Raw genomic sequence first — 18,225 nt, forward strand, 5'->3', positions numbered from 1 at the left:
CTAGGTTTAGAATTTAAAATTGTTTCTTGGGCTTGTGGTTTGTGGTTTTTTTGTTTGTTTGTTTTTTGTTTGTTTTTGGTTTTTTTTTCCCCTCCTTTCTGGGGAGACTAGAGGTTTGAGAACAAAGCTGCTAATAGGAAACATATGGAAAAGCCCTGGAGTAAATGAAAATCTGACTCCAACTCCAAATGCCACGTATCACGTATCACTGTCTAAAATTATCTGCTAAGATAAATGTAAGATTTATCCTGCATACTCAATGAATCACCTGAGATGGAAGATGGTGTTAAGTATAAAATAAACAGAAAGGTTTTCTCAATATTTAAGAGACTTCCAAAACTAATCAACATTTTGAAAAAAGTTGGGATGTTCCTCAAGGCTGGTGTTAGCCAACAAAAAATTAGTTCAACAGAACATGCTGCCAGACAGACTTGTTGCAGTTTTTCGTATACAATATGAACAGTTTTACTCAACTGAACAATGCAATTCTGGATTTAACCATTATGCTGCTATGATTGCAGTGGGAATACCGTACAGCCAGGTTTTCCTATGCAGGAACACTTTTTCTGTCTCAAATTCTTGTCCAGGAGAAATTCGAAGACTATGAGATTTCTGGAACAGCAGCACTGTGGATGCAGCTTTGATGAGAACCCCACACATTTCCACACATAGCTAAGTCTTGCCACAAACTCCCTGTGCATAAGCAGTAAATTTAACTAGCCTGGATGCATTAGACTAGCTGCATATATATAGCCCACATATGCATCTCGCGCAGTATGTTTCATACACCAAATTCATTATGAATGTACTACCCATCACCTATACAAAGGTTTTTATAAGAGTCAAGGGGAGCAACACTGAAATCAATATGCTCTCTTCACAATTACATTTGCAGTAACTGTTAAGGAGTTACATTCTCTGTCAAGCATGGAAAAAAATTTCTAGCTGACTGCTTGCCAAAGGATGTAAAATTTCTTGAGGGACAGAGAGGGAGCAAGTCACCGACACAAGCATGCATTTGCCTCTTAATTGTTCAGCCTGTGTTACTTCCAAGTGCTTTTTAGATATAAAGGCCAACGAAAATATTTTCCTTCCAGAAACACTCTTCACAGAATAACTTAATTCCTTTGTTTCTCATTTGTGGAAAAGAAAATTGTCCTGCCATTCTAAAAGATATTATTTTACCAAAATTTATATCCTAATTAGGCCACCAAGAAGAACATCCAGACACCATACTAGTCATCTTCTGTCAGCTCTGTCTTCTTCTATCTTCTTTCTATTCTACAGGATGAAACAAGGAACAGACTGAATAAGTGACTCATGGGCCAGTAATAGGGCCTAATTTTTTAGCATGAAGAAAGTGAAGAAGCCACTTGTGTATTAATCTGATGAGTAGATGCTCAGATTCAGGAAGTGATATAACCACCTAGTATTCTGCAAGAATAATAAAAGCAACTGTCTACTCATTTCTCCAGCAGCAACACTGTGATGCAGCATAATTACTACTTGCTCAAGAAAAAGTTAGCGTTTAATAGCTAGAAATTAATAATTTCATAAATGCTTACCTTGCTTTTTGGAATGCATATTTTTCATTTATATTTTAAGCTAATACATACAATTTCCATTTAGATGTTACCCTCCTGTAAATTATTATTTCCAATATTTTCTATTTCCTCAAATACTAGATTTCAGAGGGCAAAGAAGAACTTTTATTTAACTCTATTTATAAAATAACTAACATAGAAAGTCAAAAAACTTTCAGAAATACAGAAATAGTAAGCAAATGTCTGTATAATAGTACAATACTTTGTCCCCATATTCACTAACTGCATAATACTGTCCTATAAGAACAACCAGCAGAATGTTCACGGAATATTATAAATTTTGAGATGAAAGAATCAGAATATTCCAGAAGCTATGTTCCATGCAAACATCTACCTAAATTGGGTAGTAAAGTTAATGGCTTTATGTTCTACTTGGCAAATTATATAGTGGCCTGTAAATCTGGCACATTTGATACGAAGATAAAGTCTCTTGTGATGCTATGCAGAAGAAAACATTCTTCAAACCTCCATCTACCGCTACCATAGCTAGACCCCACAAAGTCCTTTCTTAAGCAACAAGACAAAAGATTCTTTATTTGTCATGTCAGGATCACAGTTAACAATTAGCATTCACCTATACAATATAGCAATAAACTTTTCAGAACACAAACCAGAGTAAGCTAGTATGAAGTCAACAGGCCATTATCTTTTCTCCTTGAGACCACAATCAAGGTGAGATCTGTAGGAAATTATGCGTTGGTTCTATAATCCCTTGGTATTTTGGTTCCTAGTGAAAAAAAAAAAAAATTCTTGACTAAAAGGTCTTCCTGGAACAATTAATGTTGCTGTTCAAAGCTAAATAAAGTGCATTCAGACTGAATTTCTAAAAGTTAAAACCACAATCTTTTATTTCAGAAAAGTAGAAACCAAGTCTGATCTAAAACCATTCTTCTTACCGCTTCCATCTAACAGATGGAAGAAAAAAAGTAGATACTCTTTATAAAAACTTTGTATCATTATTTATGATACAGCCATAAACACAGTGCACATTAAAAAAAATAAAAGGTTTCTTACCGTACTAGCTAAATATCTTTGAAATGTTTTCCTTGAGCGTGTTCCATTGGAGCATACATATGTAAAGCAATATTTAATTTCTCCTGTTTCAGGAATGCTTTGCCTGTGTATTCTAGATGCATACTGCTGCTTTTTGTGCTTTGCACTTAGAACAGAAAGGGTAACACATGCTGCCCAGTTTAACAGTTCCCTCCCAAAATCAGAATGAACAGGAACTGCGAAGAGGAGAAAATGTGAGCATGGAAAACAGTCAGATATGCAGTTGCTTCATAAAGTAACTTTTCTGTCTTTCTAAAGAGTACCTTTCCACTCAAACATTCCATTGTGGGTCAACCTAGTATCTAGTTCACCCATCAGCAGTTCTAAACAATTATACCAGTCATTTCTGTGTGACTGCTTTCATAACATACAGACTTATTTAGAGGTTTCAGTAATAAGTCCAGTGTTTGGCAAAGATGTGAGGGGAGTTTGGGCAGCTACCTTACAGTCATATAGAATATTAACATCTTTAAAGGCAGCTACTACTATCGGCTCAATTCTGATAGAGTTCAATATAATCACTCAAAGCACTGGTTTCATGCCATTCCCTAAGACCCAGTTAGATTATTTTTTTTAATTTATTTTTTTAAAATAAAGTATTATGGGTGTTTATATTTTGGCTACAAACAGTTGCAGGCATTACCTGCACTCTCAAAAAGTGACAGGACAAGGCAAGAGTCATGCAAGTCAGAATCATGACACATGGCAACAAGGACACTTGCTTGCTTACCATGGAAGATCTGTAACTAATGCCTAGATCAATCACCTCATCCTCCCTAATGAAATGGCTGCTAACCTGAATGCTGTTTTAGGTGTGAGCCATGTTCAAGTCCTCTCCAGAAGCAGCCATAAGGCCCTTCAAGAATCTCAGAATGGCTAATGACAGAAGAAACTGAAGACTTCCTGCCACAGAGCGATTGGATAAAATAACTGAGCCCCTCTCTCAGCTCTGCCAAGAAGCAGCTGTGACTCACAAATTATTCAAAGAGTAGAGAAACACTTCGATTTGATTACTTGCCATAAATCAAGTGATATTTATTTTATATGTCAGGCAGAACTTGTCCAGTGTATGGACAAGTATCTTTCCCAAAACAGTGTTAATATTATTTAAAGAAAATCCAAACAAAATGGAGATAAAAATGGAAAGTAGCTGAAGGAAAGAAAAGGGTTCAGAGATTAAATCTTTCCTTATAAGAGAATATGCCAGGGTACAGATGAATGACGTATAATAATAGTTGGTGTTTCTATGAAAGTTTCCAAGTCACAGATTCTGACTGCAGGGAAAAAAAAAGTAGTACTGCAGGCCATAAATGTAATACTGGCTGCGATACCTGCATTTCAAGGTCTTGTGCTAAAATAAGAGGATTTATTCTTCAGAAGAAAGAGGGATGATAAAAACTAAGAACCAGTTTAATCTCCAGTTTCCAGACTATTGGAGAGAGCTGAAAGGTTGCCTGGTAAAATCCTCTGCACCACAAGGCAGGACAGTTTTATGCATCTATTGCTCTGGAAATGTTTAAACAAATACTTCTACCATGAAAAGAAACACATTCTATAGTCATTGTAAAAACAAGTAAGGACCTTCATTCTTAAACACACTCAAAAGAGTAAATGGGAAGCACTTTCCATCACGTACAAGGGGAAAATTTCTGCTAATGCAGAACATTTTCCTACGCATGATGATTCAGGAATTCTTTGGCAGATAACTTAGACAACTACTCCTTATCCTTGCCTGAAAGTGCCTAAACAACAACAACAAAAAAGCTAATTTTTTTGACTATAAACATATGATTTGCAGATTGGATACAAACATGGGAACAATCTGAAGTTGCAGACACATTTTCTAGTTCTTTTAACAAAAATGCATGAAGTCCATAGCTATGAATGAAAAAAATAAGCTAATAAATAAGGTATCAATATAAATTATTAAGACAAGGTAGAATTCACATTATCTCTTTTAGGCATCTATCAGCTTAGGGCATTGAAGCTAGCAGTTCTGTTTGAAATAAATGAGTTGAAGTGATTGCTCTGGAATAAACTCCAGGAATGAAGTTAGACAGTTAAAATGGATGCTAAGAATGCTCTCCCAGTGAGCAGCAAGTTTCTAGTCAATTTCACATATTAAGATGACAGTCCTCAGATTTTGCTGATTTTTTTTTTTTTTTAAGACACGACGGTCATGCCTAAACTGCTAAAGAACTAAAAGATACACTAACATTTTTTTTTAAATGGTAATTATAAAAACAGTGCCATTTTATGCTATCTCAGATAAATAACACTGAATAAATGATTACAGAAGCAATAAGGACAAGTACAAAGGGTACAACTCTATTTGGACTTACCAACTGGGATTGGTACTGCTCAAGGATCTCTGCACCCTACGTTCAGCTATATTACCTTTCTCACTTTCCTCCATTACAAAACACTGTATGTTCTTTTAGTTTTATTTACAATATTTATTACTTTTGTTTATTAATGAGAGAAAGACACCTGTCATATACTATGATCATCTATATAATTTTATATAGGGGAAAAATCAGGCAAAATAAAGGCTATGTTAAAGTTTGAGGTCCAATCGCTAATGCTGCTTCAAGGAAATGAATATACCTGCACCAGTAAACAGTGGTTGCAAAAACAGGCAGACACTCCCTTTTTATATTGGTGTAATCACAGATATACAATCTCCAATTAAGCAGGCAATATCTCAGAACTCCATGTGGGAGAAAAATATAACCCAAAGCCATCTATCTTGGAACAACCAAAGTAGGCTGTAAAAAAATACAAAGTATAAAGCAAAATATATTTGTTAAACAAACTATTCAATTACTAAAAATATAAGTGTCAGCTGACAACAGTAACTCTCCTCAGAAGAGATTTATAATTTCATACAGTAGTCCAGGGCATTTTAGAGTAAACAGACACTGTTTGTTACAGATATTGCTTACAGGAATTTAAAACTTGTTTTATTATGCCAGTATCAATTGTTTATGATTACTTGTTATTGCAGTAGTAGAAACATTATACGATGAGGACTATTTAAATGCCTCTGCTGTAGAAAGTAAAATCCATATATCAAAAAAAGTAAGCCCCCAATACAGTATTACAATCTGCTAAAGGTTTCTAACAGAGCAATACATTCAGAAAAAAAGTTACAACCTTTCTCTTCTATTAGTCTTTCAAAGTCAATTATCCATTACTATAAATTGATATTCATAGCAAAAAAACCTCACACCCACTCTTACATTCAAAAAGCTTCAGTATTACAAACCTGAACATGCCAGGAGGCTTGACACTTAGCTTTTGCTTACAAAGCAACACAAATTGCAATACAAATTATTCATTGTACATGTTCAACCAATCATCTAATGAGACCAGGGCTCCCTAATGTATTACTTTTAGATGCATAGATGCTTCTAGCGAATTCTGCTCTAAAAATTCAGTGTATTACTGTTTGTTAGTAGAAGAAGTTACTCTAAAATTGCCTATAGGATTATATGAATTCCCATGTCACAAGGTGAAAAAGCTCTTGCTCTTTCTCATTTGTTCTACACCAGGATTGGTCTTTGAGATCCAAATGTAGTTGCATTTGTTAACTAGTAATATGCTTCAAAGGTGTGGGTTTAAAAAAAAAAACAACAAACCAAACAAAACACAAAGTATACAGTTTAAAAATACAAAATAAGAAAAATACAGAAATACAGAAAAAGTAGAATGTGAGAAAAATTCAACAATTTCAATAAGTAAAGGAATGCTTAGGAAGAAGGAAGAAAAAAAAAAAGAGAGGGCATGTTATTCAACTCAGAATCAGCAAATCCACATAAGTAGAGGAAGTAGAGAAAATACAGAGAAAAAAATCCTCCATATACGGCAGAATGATAATAAGGACCTAATGAACCCATCACAGGGCTTAGGATACCCACTAACTTATACTGATTTCTAGAAAAATATAGGACAATTTTTGTTCTTCATTCTTTTAGGACTTCATGGTCACCTGAAAAGAACATTCTTGAAATACAGGCATAAAACCTATGCAAAAACATCTCTAATTTCCTCTTTAAATTCATGGTTGTAGCATGCATACTCAAGTTATAACAGACTGATAAAAATCAACCATCAACCACGACCTGCTTTTGACTAGAAGAGTCAATGAAGAAAGTTAGTTCAGGGCACCATTTGATCAATACATGCAAAATCTACAGTCTAGCAAATCTTAGGAATTATTTTTCAAATATACTTTTTGTAAACTCAACTGTTTTCAATTGCTCAACGTGTTCTTCCTAGTAGCTCCTAGCAAAACAAAGCAACACATATAAAACAGGCTGCATGAGGGTTGCCAGAGTTTTGATCTTGTAATAACCACCTACTAAATCGGAAATAAGTAGAGACCACACAACAAGGTTCAGGTCAGAGGCAATGGTAAGCCCCACACATGGCACAGCTCTGTCTTCCTTTCCTTCTTTAAACAGATTGGGTCTTGTCTCAGCTCTGCAGAATTGTTGATATGATTTGATGGCCCCTTTTCCATGACTTTTCAAAATGCATATTCGCACAGGGACATGCTCCTAGAATGACTTTCCACTGAAGAACAGCATAACATGAAGTTTGTAAGAGCTATTATTAACTAAGTGCTCTGGGCTCTGGCTGGGCTGGAGGCTCTGCAAGATCAAGCAATTCAGTATCTTGATTTGCTGAGAGCTCTACACTTCAGTATCTGAATTTTCAGATTAGTTCTGGCAGAATAAATAAATCCAGCAGCCACTACAGCCTTGATAACTGGTTACTTTTGTTGATGGCAAATACAAATAAGAAGTGCCTTTGCAGATCACATATGAGAGTCATACAGGCTGCAGGTGGTCTGCTGACAGTGTTCGTGGACTGCCAGTTAAGACCTAGAAATTAAGATGTGAAGAGTTTTATATCTGCATTTTCTGTGCCTACAATCTGACTTTGAAGTGCAGCCCAGTCTAGATGATACATACCTAAGGCTGTTTCTTACTTATGAAACCCACAGGCTTTATAGGGAACCAAATTACAACATTCAAACTCCCTCATTATATTTGATCATGCATTCTCTTTTCTACTGTGCAATCACTTAAAGTAACGAACATCAATTCTTATCTAAAACACAGAATTCCTTCCAAGTTGTCAACTGAAGATTTTAAAATTTTGAGTTTTAGGCTTTTCTTCAGACATCTGATAGCGGGGCCAGACCTTAGCTGAAGAACTCTTAATTCTAACGAGATCGTGCTTCCAAGACAGTTCTCTGTTCTAACTTACGTAGCTTAGCTTCATTTGATTTCCTTTAATCCTCTGTGAACAATATGCACCTTTTTCTTCCTTTCTCTAGGCTTCATATGGACCATTGTTAAGTTTTGGAGGGCAGGGGAAGAAACCCAAGAATCCTTTATAGTAAAATGGTAAATATAGGGAATAGGCCAAGCAGTATAATTCATTCTTTCTTATATCAGGGCCAATCCCATTCACCTCAGTGCCACTGGTTAACTTCTCTACTTATTCTATGAATATTTTGGCTAAAATTCAGAAATTTCAAATTTTTAAAGTTTACTCAGCTAGCTAAACAAACCTAAAATCACAAAATATTAGAACAGTCTCCTTTCTTAAGCCTTCAGTTCAGAACCAAAGTTGAAAAAGCTAACAAGTCTTGTAAGTTGAATGCAGTTAATGAAGACAATAAAATTTCAAACATTTTAATTTACAAAAAGGGTCCATCCAAGTTTGGCTTAAGAAAATAAACCAGCTTCAAGCCAGCCCTGACTTCTAGTTTGATACACATCTCGCTTTGCATCACAACTGCATAAATAAAATGATGAAAAAAATTTACAAATTCAACAGTAAAAATAAGTCTTTATGAAATACATTTTTTAAAACTGAAAACCAAAACACACTGAAAGTTTAAGAGATTTGTCACAGCCTTTGAAATTAGAAGTCTTACATGAATAATGTTAAATTTAATCCTTTAATTATCCTCATTGTAAGGAAATTCCTGCCACAGCTCAAACCAAAAGTAAAAGAAGATCAAACCACACAACTTGACCAAGATCATAAAACATAGACTTGTTTATATCCAAGATAGCTCATGCAACAAAAAAGGAACTGAGTCTTAATATATCCCATGGCTAGATCTGCATCATCTTTTGCAACTAATCAGGCTTTAAATCAAGAGCTTTGCTACAATTTTTCAAAAGGACAGGCGCTTTTGCTCTGCCACCATGGATTTTTAAATGCATCATGAAATTTTAAGTCTCCTGATAGCTTGAGAGGATTTGGGACACAATTCGTAGTTGAAAACGATAGAAAAATATCAGGTATGAAATTAAAATTCTAATTTGGTCCAATTCTTGTCTTTAGAGAAAATAGTTTTAATTTTTGCATATGCTTTATTTAGAACTGTTAATATAACAGTTTCCAAAAATTTGCACCATATTTTTTGTCTTGTGCTTAAAAAACAGCAAACGTTGTAGCAGCAAATAACTTTTTACTAACTGTCAAAATAAAACTTGGTGGGTTTTTTTCATTCATCATTATGAATGTATTCTAATTATTTAATAAATCAATTACTTTTGTTGTTCAGTATTATTTGGGTTTAGTGGTAAAATGTAGCTAATTAAACTATTTATAGTACTGTTAATAAAGGATTATGTAGTTTTAATTTTACTCTTTCAACCTCTCCCTTATATTCTGTACATAAATACTGCTTTATTTTAGTTCCAGTATTGCCAACTCCTACGACATTATTTTTGCTCATGGGTTCTGGTGCTTCTTTTTATATCCCAAATGTTAGGATCATGCATGATTTAGCTTCTTAAACAATGTTCTTGTCCTCCATGTTACAGAGGAAACTTGAAAAGGTCAAGCAAATCATCAGCTTGAGGAATCTCAAAGACAAAAAAAGTAAACCTTACTATTGCATTATTTTCTCAAATATAATACCTCTAAAGCACTTATGCTGTTTTAAGAATCAGATTCTTCCTTGTGAATAGATTTTGAAAGAATCAAATTTTACCAAACCAAAAGCATAATTAAATGGTTTTGATAAATTATGCAATTAATCCAGAAGTGTCTCACTTCAACAAAAAAAAAATTGTCCTTTTCCTCCATTTTTTGCATTTATCACAGTTATTTAAGTAGCATATAGCAGCAAAAGCAGATAACCATGCTTTTTTTCCTCCCTCCTAAAAGCTATGAAAAATATTTTTCTTCAGTAAAATGGTTTATATTTCACGTCATACTTGTCTTTTTCCTTGAAAGATTTATGCTCTTTCTATACAACTTAGCAAGAACATGTTGGAAACTTACTGTAAATCCTGAACTACACCTTTAAAACAACACTGAGAAGTACATTGTCATACCAACAGCACTGTATAGCACAACTACTTTGCAGGAAGGAAACAGGAAATATGGATTGTGGAGGGAAAAAAAGAGTATAAAATGGAAGATGTTCATAAAAGCTTTTCTATCACACATGCTTTCCCTCAATCTCGATAAGGTTAATTTTTTACTGTTTCTTAACTTCATCCTCTAGAGAACAAATCCTTTGCGTAACTGAATCATTGTAGTTAAAACCACACTATGAACTAATGACCTCTGAAATATTTTTTGAAGCCTTACTCTCTCGATTTTTTTAATAGGAACTGGTAACACTGAAAGAATCTTGCAAATAATTTTGAAGTGCTTTTAACAAAAGGAGTGATTTTAACACAGCATCTACAGTAACTGATGATGTGGCACAAAACTATTTTTTTTTTTAACTGGCAAATCAGAAGAGGAGCTAAGGCTATTATTTTGCTTTGCCTTCCCACAAGGCTCCTTACCACAAAATATGGCTTAGAGAGATCTTTTGTTCCTCCAGCTGTGTTAGGCTATTTCTCAGATGATTTCACCAGCACAATAACTTGCTGCCCTCTACAACTTGAGCTTCACAGACTTCCAAAGAGTAAGTTTTCTTGGTACGCAGGAATAAAACAAACCAATTGTGTTATTTTTGCAGTTGAGTAATTCATGCATGTTATATAATTCTTAGCTTTCAGCTAGTAAACTGCTTACAAATACAGTTACTAAGCTTTGAGTTTATTACATGGTGGTAATATGGTGGTAAGATGGTAGAGAATCATGCTTTTAAGATTTTCTATTTTCTTTCAACTTTGTAAGTATGCAGGTTATCATATTGTGTGCATCTGACTTGCTTCCCCCATTATCAAGTTTCACCTGACATGATTCTTTGTTTTAAAGCTAGTTAAGTTCTTAGAAATATTTCATGAAGAAGTGTTAGCACCTCAGTGGTCTGAGACATGACCTGCGAGCCTGGCAGGACAGTTACTATTCTACGAAAAATGCACTCACCTACAGCCAAGGTATTAAAAAAAAAAAAAAATAATAATAAAAAAATCCCCCCAAGTACCAGCTCCTCTCCATAAAACCAGCAAGAGACTTTGGTACCTATTACTTATCATTCCATCCGAAGTGATGACAGCGCTCTTTACGTTGTCTACCTGGCAAGTGGATCAATTGCATGAAGGCCTAAGTAAGCTTTTTCCTCAAACTGAGCAGGACTTTCCTGAGTTATTCCTCCTGGTTTCTAAGGACTATTGTAGCACTGAGAACCAAAATTATTAATTGGAAATTTTGTGACACCTAGAAGAAGTGCTTAGAGAATAGAACCAGAAGGCAAAGCTAAAGTTCTGGACTGAAACTGAGAGGGAGTAACAGGAATCAAAAGGAAACCAAGAACATGAAATAGGCACGGGGGACAGATTGTGTTAGGATCTGTTCACAAAAACCAGAATCAAGTCACAGGATTTAGAGATAGATTTTATATAGGTAGACACCACCAAGTCTGATGAGAAGTTACAAATATGGTAATAAGGTATTCTCCCAATATACACTGCCTGAAATCTGAAAAGCAATTAATTCCTCCTGAAGCACAGTATTGCTTCTCAACCCAGCAAGTGTCTGCAAAGTTTATCAGCATAGTGCATTTATACAATGCTTGTAGTGCAAGGCTGCTCTCTGTGTAAAGGTATTTCTGCCATTTACTGAGATTAGCTCAGACATCTGATGATGCTGTAGAGATACGGAGACCCTGGCTTTGCTGAGGACCTACCTACAGTGGGGTTCCAAAAAACTGACTCCAACCAAACCTGTTTTTAAGATTTTAATCAGTTATGAAACTTGATTAAAGGAGCATGCAAATAAAAATGATAAAGGTAGAAATGCAAGTTAGACAATACCACAAATTATTTCACCCAGCCATTGTCACACATGGGCTGTGTGCAACACAGGACGATTACGAGGATGTATTAAATTCCATGATTGTTACTACTTTTTTTTTTCCTTAGGATTCTCTCTGTCTCGTTCAATTTGTAGAATACATCATGCATTAGGAATTAATCACCACTATCAAGCATAGGAAATTAGCATTTGTAAGTCTCATCTACTTTGTTACCAATTAATTATTTGGTAAAGAAATATTAAGAGCATCAAGAAAACAAACATAATCAAGAAACATGAATGTCATTATAAAAAGAAAGGGAGAATATCTGCTTTCTTCTGCCTCAGGGTTCCCACAATATACTCAGTGAAGTCTCTTAAAATTTTCCGTGATTTATGTGCTCTGACCTGCAATGTTACATTTAGACTCATCTGTAGTTTAAGTTGAACAGCTTGACACGACTCACAACTCTAACTCTGCCAAATGATAGGGTTCCTCTGACTGCATAAAGTGCTCTAAAATATTAGTCTGGCCTTGAGCATCAAAAATTTGACATGCAAAATTACTTGTTTTTCACAACATCAGTATTTCACCTCAGAAGGGTGCTTTGAAGATAAGTTAGTTCATGTCTATAAAGAACATATGATTACAGAAGCATAGGAAGACTATAAAGAAAACTTTTTACCAACGAAGATTCTACAAGATGTGCAGCACACAATGGTTGAATTGTATTTGATATAATTTAAAGATAGGAACAGAAAAATTAAATTTTTATAATCATTAATGCATTGTACTGTCAGCCATGTTTTGCAGAAACTAATAGAAAAACAACATAAAATGCCAGAGAACATACAATCACCAATGCCATGTAAATTTCTATTTTACATAAAATATAATATTTCAAGGTAATCTATTGCACTGTTCTATTTATAGAAATAATCCTGCAATTACCCCACCTTAGTTGAGAATATATATTTTTAACAAAAATAACTTTGTTTAAAAGAAAGGAGAACAGACAAAAACCATGGCTTGGATGTTTAGTAAGACTAGCAAATTTCTTCACGAGGAGCATAGTACACCACTAACTTGGGTTATTTACAGAGATGCTGGAATTCCACCCTTGAAGATTTTCAAGGCTCACCCAGAAAAAGTCTAGGCTGATCTAATCTACTGTTGGAGATGGAAACTCTTGGAGCACCAGGCTGGACTACAGGATCACCAAAAGTCCCTTCCAAACAACACTTCTATGATTCTATGATATTGACCACACACCACTTGTGCAGCGCAAGTTCATAGTGAGAACACCTAATACATGTGCAAAAAAAGTTTTCATCTTAACAGAGTTTAATAATGCATTTCCAAAGGTCTGAGGAAGAAACGTTGCTCAGTAATTCCATCTGCACCCATTTAAAACTGACTTGTAAGGCTGACGCTTAACCCATTGCACTGTAAAGAATACAACGCCTCAAATGCCCAATACAAACCCCAGCCTATACCACTTTTTATAAAAAGTCCTTTTGCAACTTCTCTGTAATAAATTAAAGTGAGAAAGGAATGAAGACTGTGATTCTTTTCTACTCCCAACTGTTACGGTATCCTTCAGTAACAGGCACAGCACAGGTAGAAAGCTATTCCTTGTCTGAAGTCAGACAAGAAAACTTATGTATACTTCAAGGACAGTGTACTTGTTTATGGCTGTTTTCTTGGAAGATACAGATTAAAACTTGGTTTTGCTAATAAGGTCACTGACAGTGTTACCAAAAAAATGCATTATTCTACTTACTTTGTTATATTGCTTCTTCTTAAAACTGAAACTTACATGTGATTTACTTTATGACTATCTAAACTTATTTTTCCTTCTCATTAACAGGATACAAGATACAAATTTAAATATGGGGATTCTGAGCCAGCTATCAGTCATTCACCTCCTCTGGGGTGCTATGGTCTTTTGTCAATATGAAGACTATGATTTTGAGGATGAATATGTGGAGGAGCCAGATCATCAACATCCGTATTATTTTAATTTTAATCCAAATACACAAGCTGAAGTTCCCCGCTTTCCTTTTCCAGTTGAGTGCGCCAAAGAATGCTTCTGTCCACCTGCTTTTCCGTTATCAATGTACTGTGATCATCGTAAACTTAAGACAATACCAAATATCCCTAGTCACGTCCAACAACTTTATCTGCAAAACAATGATATTGAAGCTGTGCCTGCAGGACCATTCACTAATGTTACCTTCTTAAGGGAAATTAACCTCAGCCACAACAAAATTAAATTTCATATGATTGACCATGGTGTTTTTACCAAACTCTCACACTTAGTGCAACTTCATTTACAACATAATGAATTAGAAGAATTTCCATTCCCGCTCCCCAGCTCTTTAGAGAGACTCCTCCTTGGTTTCAATAAGATTTCTCGGTTATCTGGAAATGCATTGGAAGGGTTACCTAATATAACCATGCTTGACCTTTGCAATAACATTCTTGACGACTCGGTACTCAAAGGAAAACCTTTTTCAAACATGAAAAATTTAATGCAGCTCAACTTATGCAACAACAAATTACAGACTATGCCTCCTGATCTACCATCATCACTTATGTATCTCTCTCTTGAGAATAACTCAATTTCTTATATTCCAGAAAACTATTTCAACAGACTTCCAAAAATCATTGCTCTAAGAATGTCCCACAATAACCTGCAGAACATTCCACGCAACACCTTTAATCTACCTAACCTTCTAGAACTTAATCTTGGACATAACAAATTGAAACAAGTATTCCATATTCCAAGAAGTTTGCAGCATTTGTATATCGAAGACAATGACATTGAAAGTATGTTGATGGTTGTAACTCTTTAAAGCAAAAAACTTAGCGGATTTTGGCATTGGTTGTGGGAGGGGGTGAGTTCAGCATATTATCCATCCAGAATTAAGAACTTTTAGCCTAAATCAAAAACTACCAGAAACATCTCTTTTGTTGCGTCCTTGGTTTCGAGGACCTGCCACCTTACAGCTTCTCAGTTAGGTCATGTATAAACCAAGCACAGAATCCAGCAGTCATCCAAACTTGCATGTTGTTCAAGATGTATTCTCATGTCCTTGGCAGAGAGGTGAGCTTGAGCTATCAGTGTTCTGAACTAATCAGTTAATGTGGCACTGACCCAGAGTTCATACACACTTTACTTCTCAGGAGCAAATGCAGCTACGTAGCTTTTGATCAGCTTAGAGTGCAGGAAGAATATCATCTCATCTTCTTCAAGATGCAGTGTAAACACATCCTTGGTTACTTAAGACCAAACCAGTGAAATGAAAAGAGATTTTATTTTTGCACCTTACCCTTAATTTGCAATTTTTTGTAAAAGTTAATACCAGTTTTTCATATAACAACCTAAAACCTTTTTGAAAATTGCTTCTGATTAGTCAATTGATAAAAACATACAGAGAAAAGGAACAATGAAAATATTCCATTCACATAAAATAGTAATTACAAATTGTAGTGGCAGTCATATTTATTTTTTTCTTTACCTTAAGGTTACACAACCTTATACTTTGCAAACCCCAAAATTGTTATCACTGTCATTTACAAAGCCAATTTAAAACACAGGGGAGGATTATATTAATACTGTGCACTAGAAAAATATTTTCCTCTTTAAATTTCAAAATGTAAGTTTCACTTTCACAATAGATCTTAAATATAACTATTTTCTGTATTTTAATTAATATTTTTCTCTCTCTTACAGTCATAAATGTTACTTTGATGTGTCCATCTATTGATCCAATGAACACCAACCAATTAACCTATATACGGGTGGACCAAAATAAGCTTACGATTCCAATAAGCACATATGCATTCTTTTGCTTCCCTCACATTCGAACCATTTATTATGGTGAACAAAATGTTAACGTCAACAAGTCAACTCAGCTAAGAACACCAGTGTTTCGACGATTTTTAACACCAGAAGAATACGATGAAGCAGAAGACAATCATGAAACACATGATCATGAAACTGAAGAAGATGATGAAGCAGAAGACAACTACTTCCGTCCTTACTTTCAGTGAAGTAATCATTGTTAATGAGTATACATAGAAACTTTTCCTTAGCTGTGGGGTATTCATATCCATTTTAGAACAGTTGGATAGTTTGGGATATTTAAGATACATCTGTAAAGTGGAGATAGGATTTTAGTGCAGGTAAATGTCCTATTATAGTAAAAACCATAGCAGAGAGAACTCACCTCAGCATTAGATCGCAATCTGATATATAACCTGGGTTGATGATGCCCACCCATACTTGGGTGGGCAGCCTAAGCTAAAGAAAATTGACCTGAAAAAGCTTCTATGTTCTGAAGTGATACAACTTGCAAAATGACTAAAATAGAAATCAATGTCATGCTCAAAAGGAACAAGTGGATGAGGCCCAATATCCATCCAGCTATACATCCTACTACTGACAGTAGTAGAAAATAGACATGCTAGAGAAAAGAACAGGAAGATAAGATCACAAAAATACTTCCACAAGGTTCCTCCACATCTTCCAGAAATACAGATGTTTCTTTTTCCAATTTCTAATTAGACAGGGAAATCACAAACTTTGAGTTTCAAATCTTCCTCATATTATGTTTGCAGTGTTCTGCCAAGGTGTATTATAATATTTACTTCTCAGCTTGTACCTCAGCTTCTCAGCTTGTACCTCAACTACCACAACTCTTTCAAAGGAGATTCTATCTGATTAGTAATATAGGCAATAAATGACCTTTCGTCAAAGGTCTTAGGATCCGGGGAAAAGGATGTGCATTAATACAACTGAACCATTAGCATCTACATTTTACCTGTGCTTTAGTCCATATTATTTTAGAAGGCACCTAAAAATGTAATGTAATATTTTTATTAGAATTGTTCATCAAGTAGAACTGGTACAAATAGTAGCATGCCAGGTTTTTTAAATTACTAATTTACACTATCCCGCTACATAACTAATACCAATTAGCTATATTCTGCTTCAAAGTAGAACAAAAATTGCTTTAAGCAATCTAAAGAAAAGTACTATAATCTATTTGAGCTATGCAAAGTTTTTTATTATGTCTTATGCCTAGAAAGAGATCCAAATAACTACAGGATAAGATAATATTATAGGGCACTTTATTGCTTTTGTTTTATTAAATTCTTTATTTTTCAGCACTTTTTTCCTGATAAATCTTTGTTAGTAGTGAGGAAGAATCACCATTTTCAACAAGAAAAACAAATGAATGCAAGAAATAGAACCATATATCATACTACCAATTTTACATTATACTTTAAGTGTGGAAAACTAAAAAGGCTATATAAAATTAAGCAAGCAAATTTGTATCAGAATTTCTAAAAAGCTTCAGACAGGTTTGTTTTTTTCTCTTACAATTTCAGTTATTTTTTGAAGCCCATCTTAGTATATTTTGGTATCTCATGCAACAACTAAAATATTAAGAAAATGAAAATACTTAATGATACTTCTTTTTAATGGAAAGAAATTCTTCATAAAACCACGAATATAATCTTTAAGAATATATATAGTCTTTAAGAACAACTGGTTGTAAAAATTTGTGGATACAAAATTTATTATATCATTATTAAGTTGCTGGTCTTGGGTCAACTGACTCAAACCTATTCTTTCTCTCCTTCCCTGTTTTCTTATCTACTTTCTGATATAATATTTATGGCAAAATATTTTATGGTCACCCCACAAATTTACAGCGCAGCAGAATTTATCTTCCTCTTTTTTTAAAAAAGGTTTATTAACATTTATCAACCCCATGTACCTCTGGCTTCATGAAGGAGGAATATATGTATGTATTCATTACTTTATTTAAATACTCAAAAATGTATGCATATTATATACATACATTTAAAGATAATTATCTATAACTTTATAGTTTCATTAATATAAACATGTAGTATATTAACATTAGAGAACCTGTAAAACTTTTCATCTACTTCAGATTTTAAGATGTGAATAGTGCACAAAATGAAAATCTAAATACAGGTTTTTTTGAAAGGCTTGCTCAGCTTTAGAAAAGAACACTATTCAAATATAGTATGAGTATTATATCTTTTATCACAATCTTTCTGCTTTTTATAAACATTTATGAAGCAAAGCTTAGCTTTAAAGTAGAATTCAAGATATTGACTTTGTAGCAACTAGTTATATACATTTCTTAAAGTTTAAATATAAGTCAAACTGATAATTATTGAAAACATTAAAGCTGTTTTATTACATTAAACTCATTAAGAATTGTATTACAAGCAGAACCATCATAACTCACTTTTCATTCAATATTATCATACCTTGCCTGTGGCAAATAAAAT

The 18,225-nt window shown here is 34.3% G+C and overlaps 2 protein-coding genes across 4 annotated transcripts in view; one reads left to right on the forward strand and one right to left on the reverse strand.

Moving 5' to 3' along the window:
- Positions 1–18,225, reverse strand: part of CENPP (centromere protein P) — a 164,143-nt gene that overhangs the window by 104,544 nt on the left and 41,374 nt on the right. The window lies entirely within an intron of this gene.
- OMD (osteomodulin) lies at positions 13,779–15,945 on the forward strand (the record flags this gene model as incomplete). Its single annotated transcript, XM_082322678.1, has 2 exons — positions 13,779–14,718; positions 15,626–15,945. 2 exons carry the CDS (start codon positions 13,779–13,781, stop codon positions 15,943–15,945), a joined length of 1,260 nt encoding a protein of 419 aa, XP_082178804.1.

The sequence above is a fragment of the Platalea leucorodia genome (genome assembly GCF_965183815.1).
Source record: "Platalea leucorodia genome assembly, chromosome: 9".
Taxonomy (NCBI): domain Eukaryota; kingdom Metazoa; phylum Chordata; class Aves; order Pelecaniformes; family Threskiornithidae; genus Platalea; species Platalea leucorodia.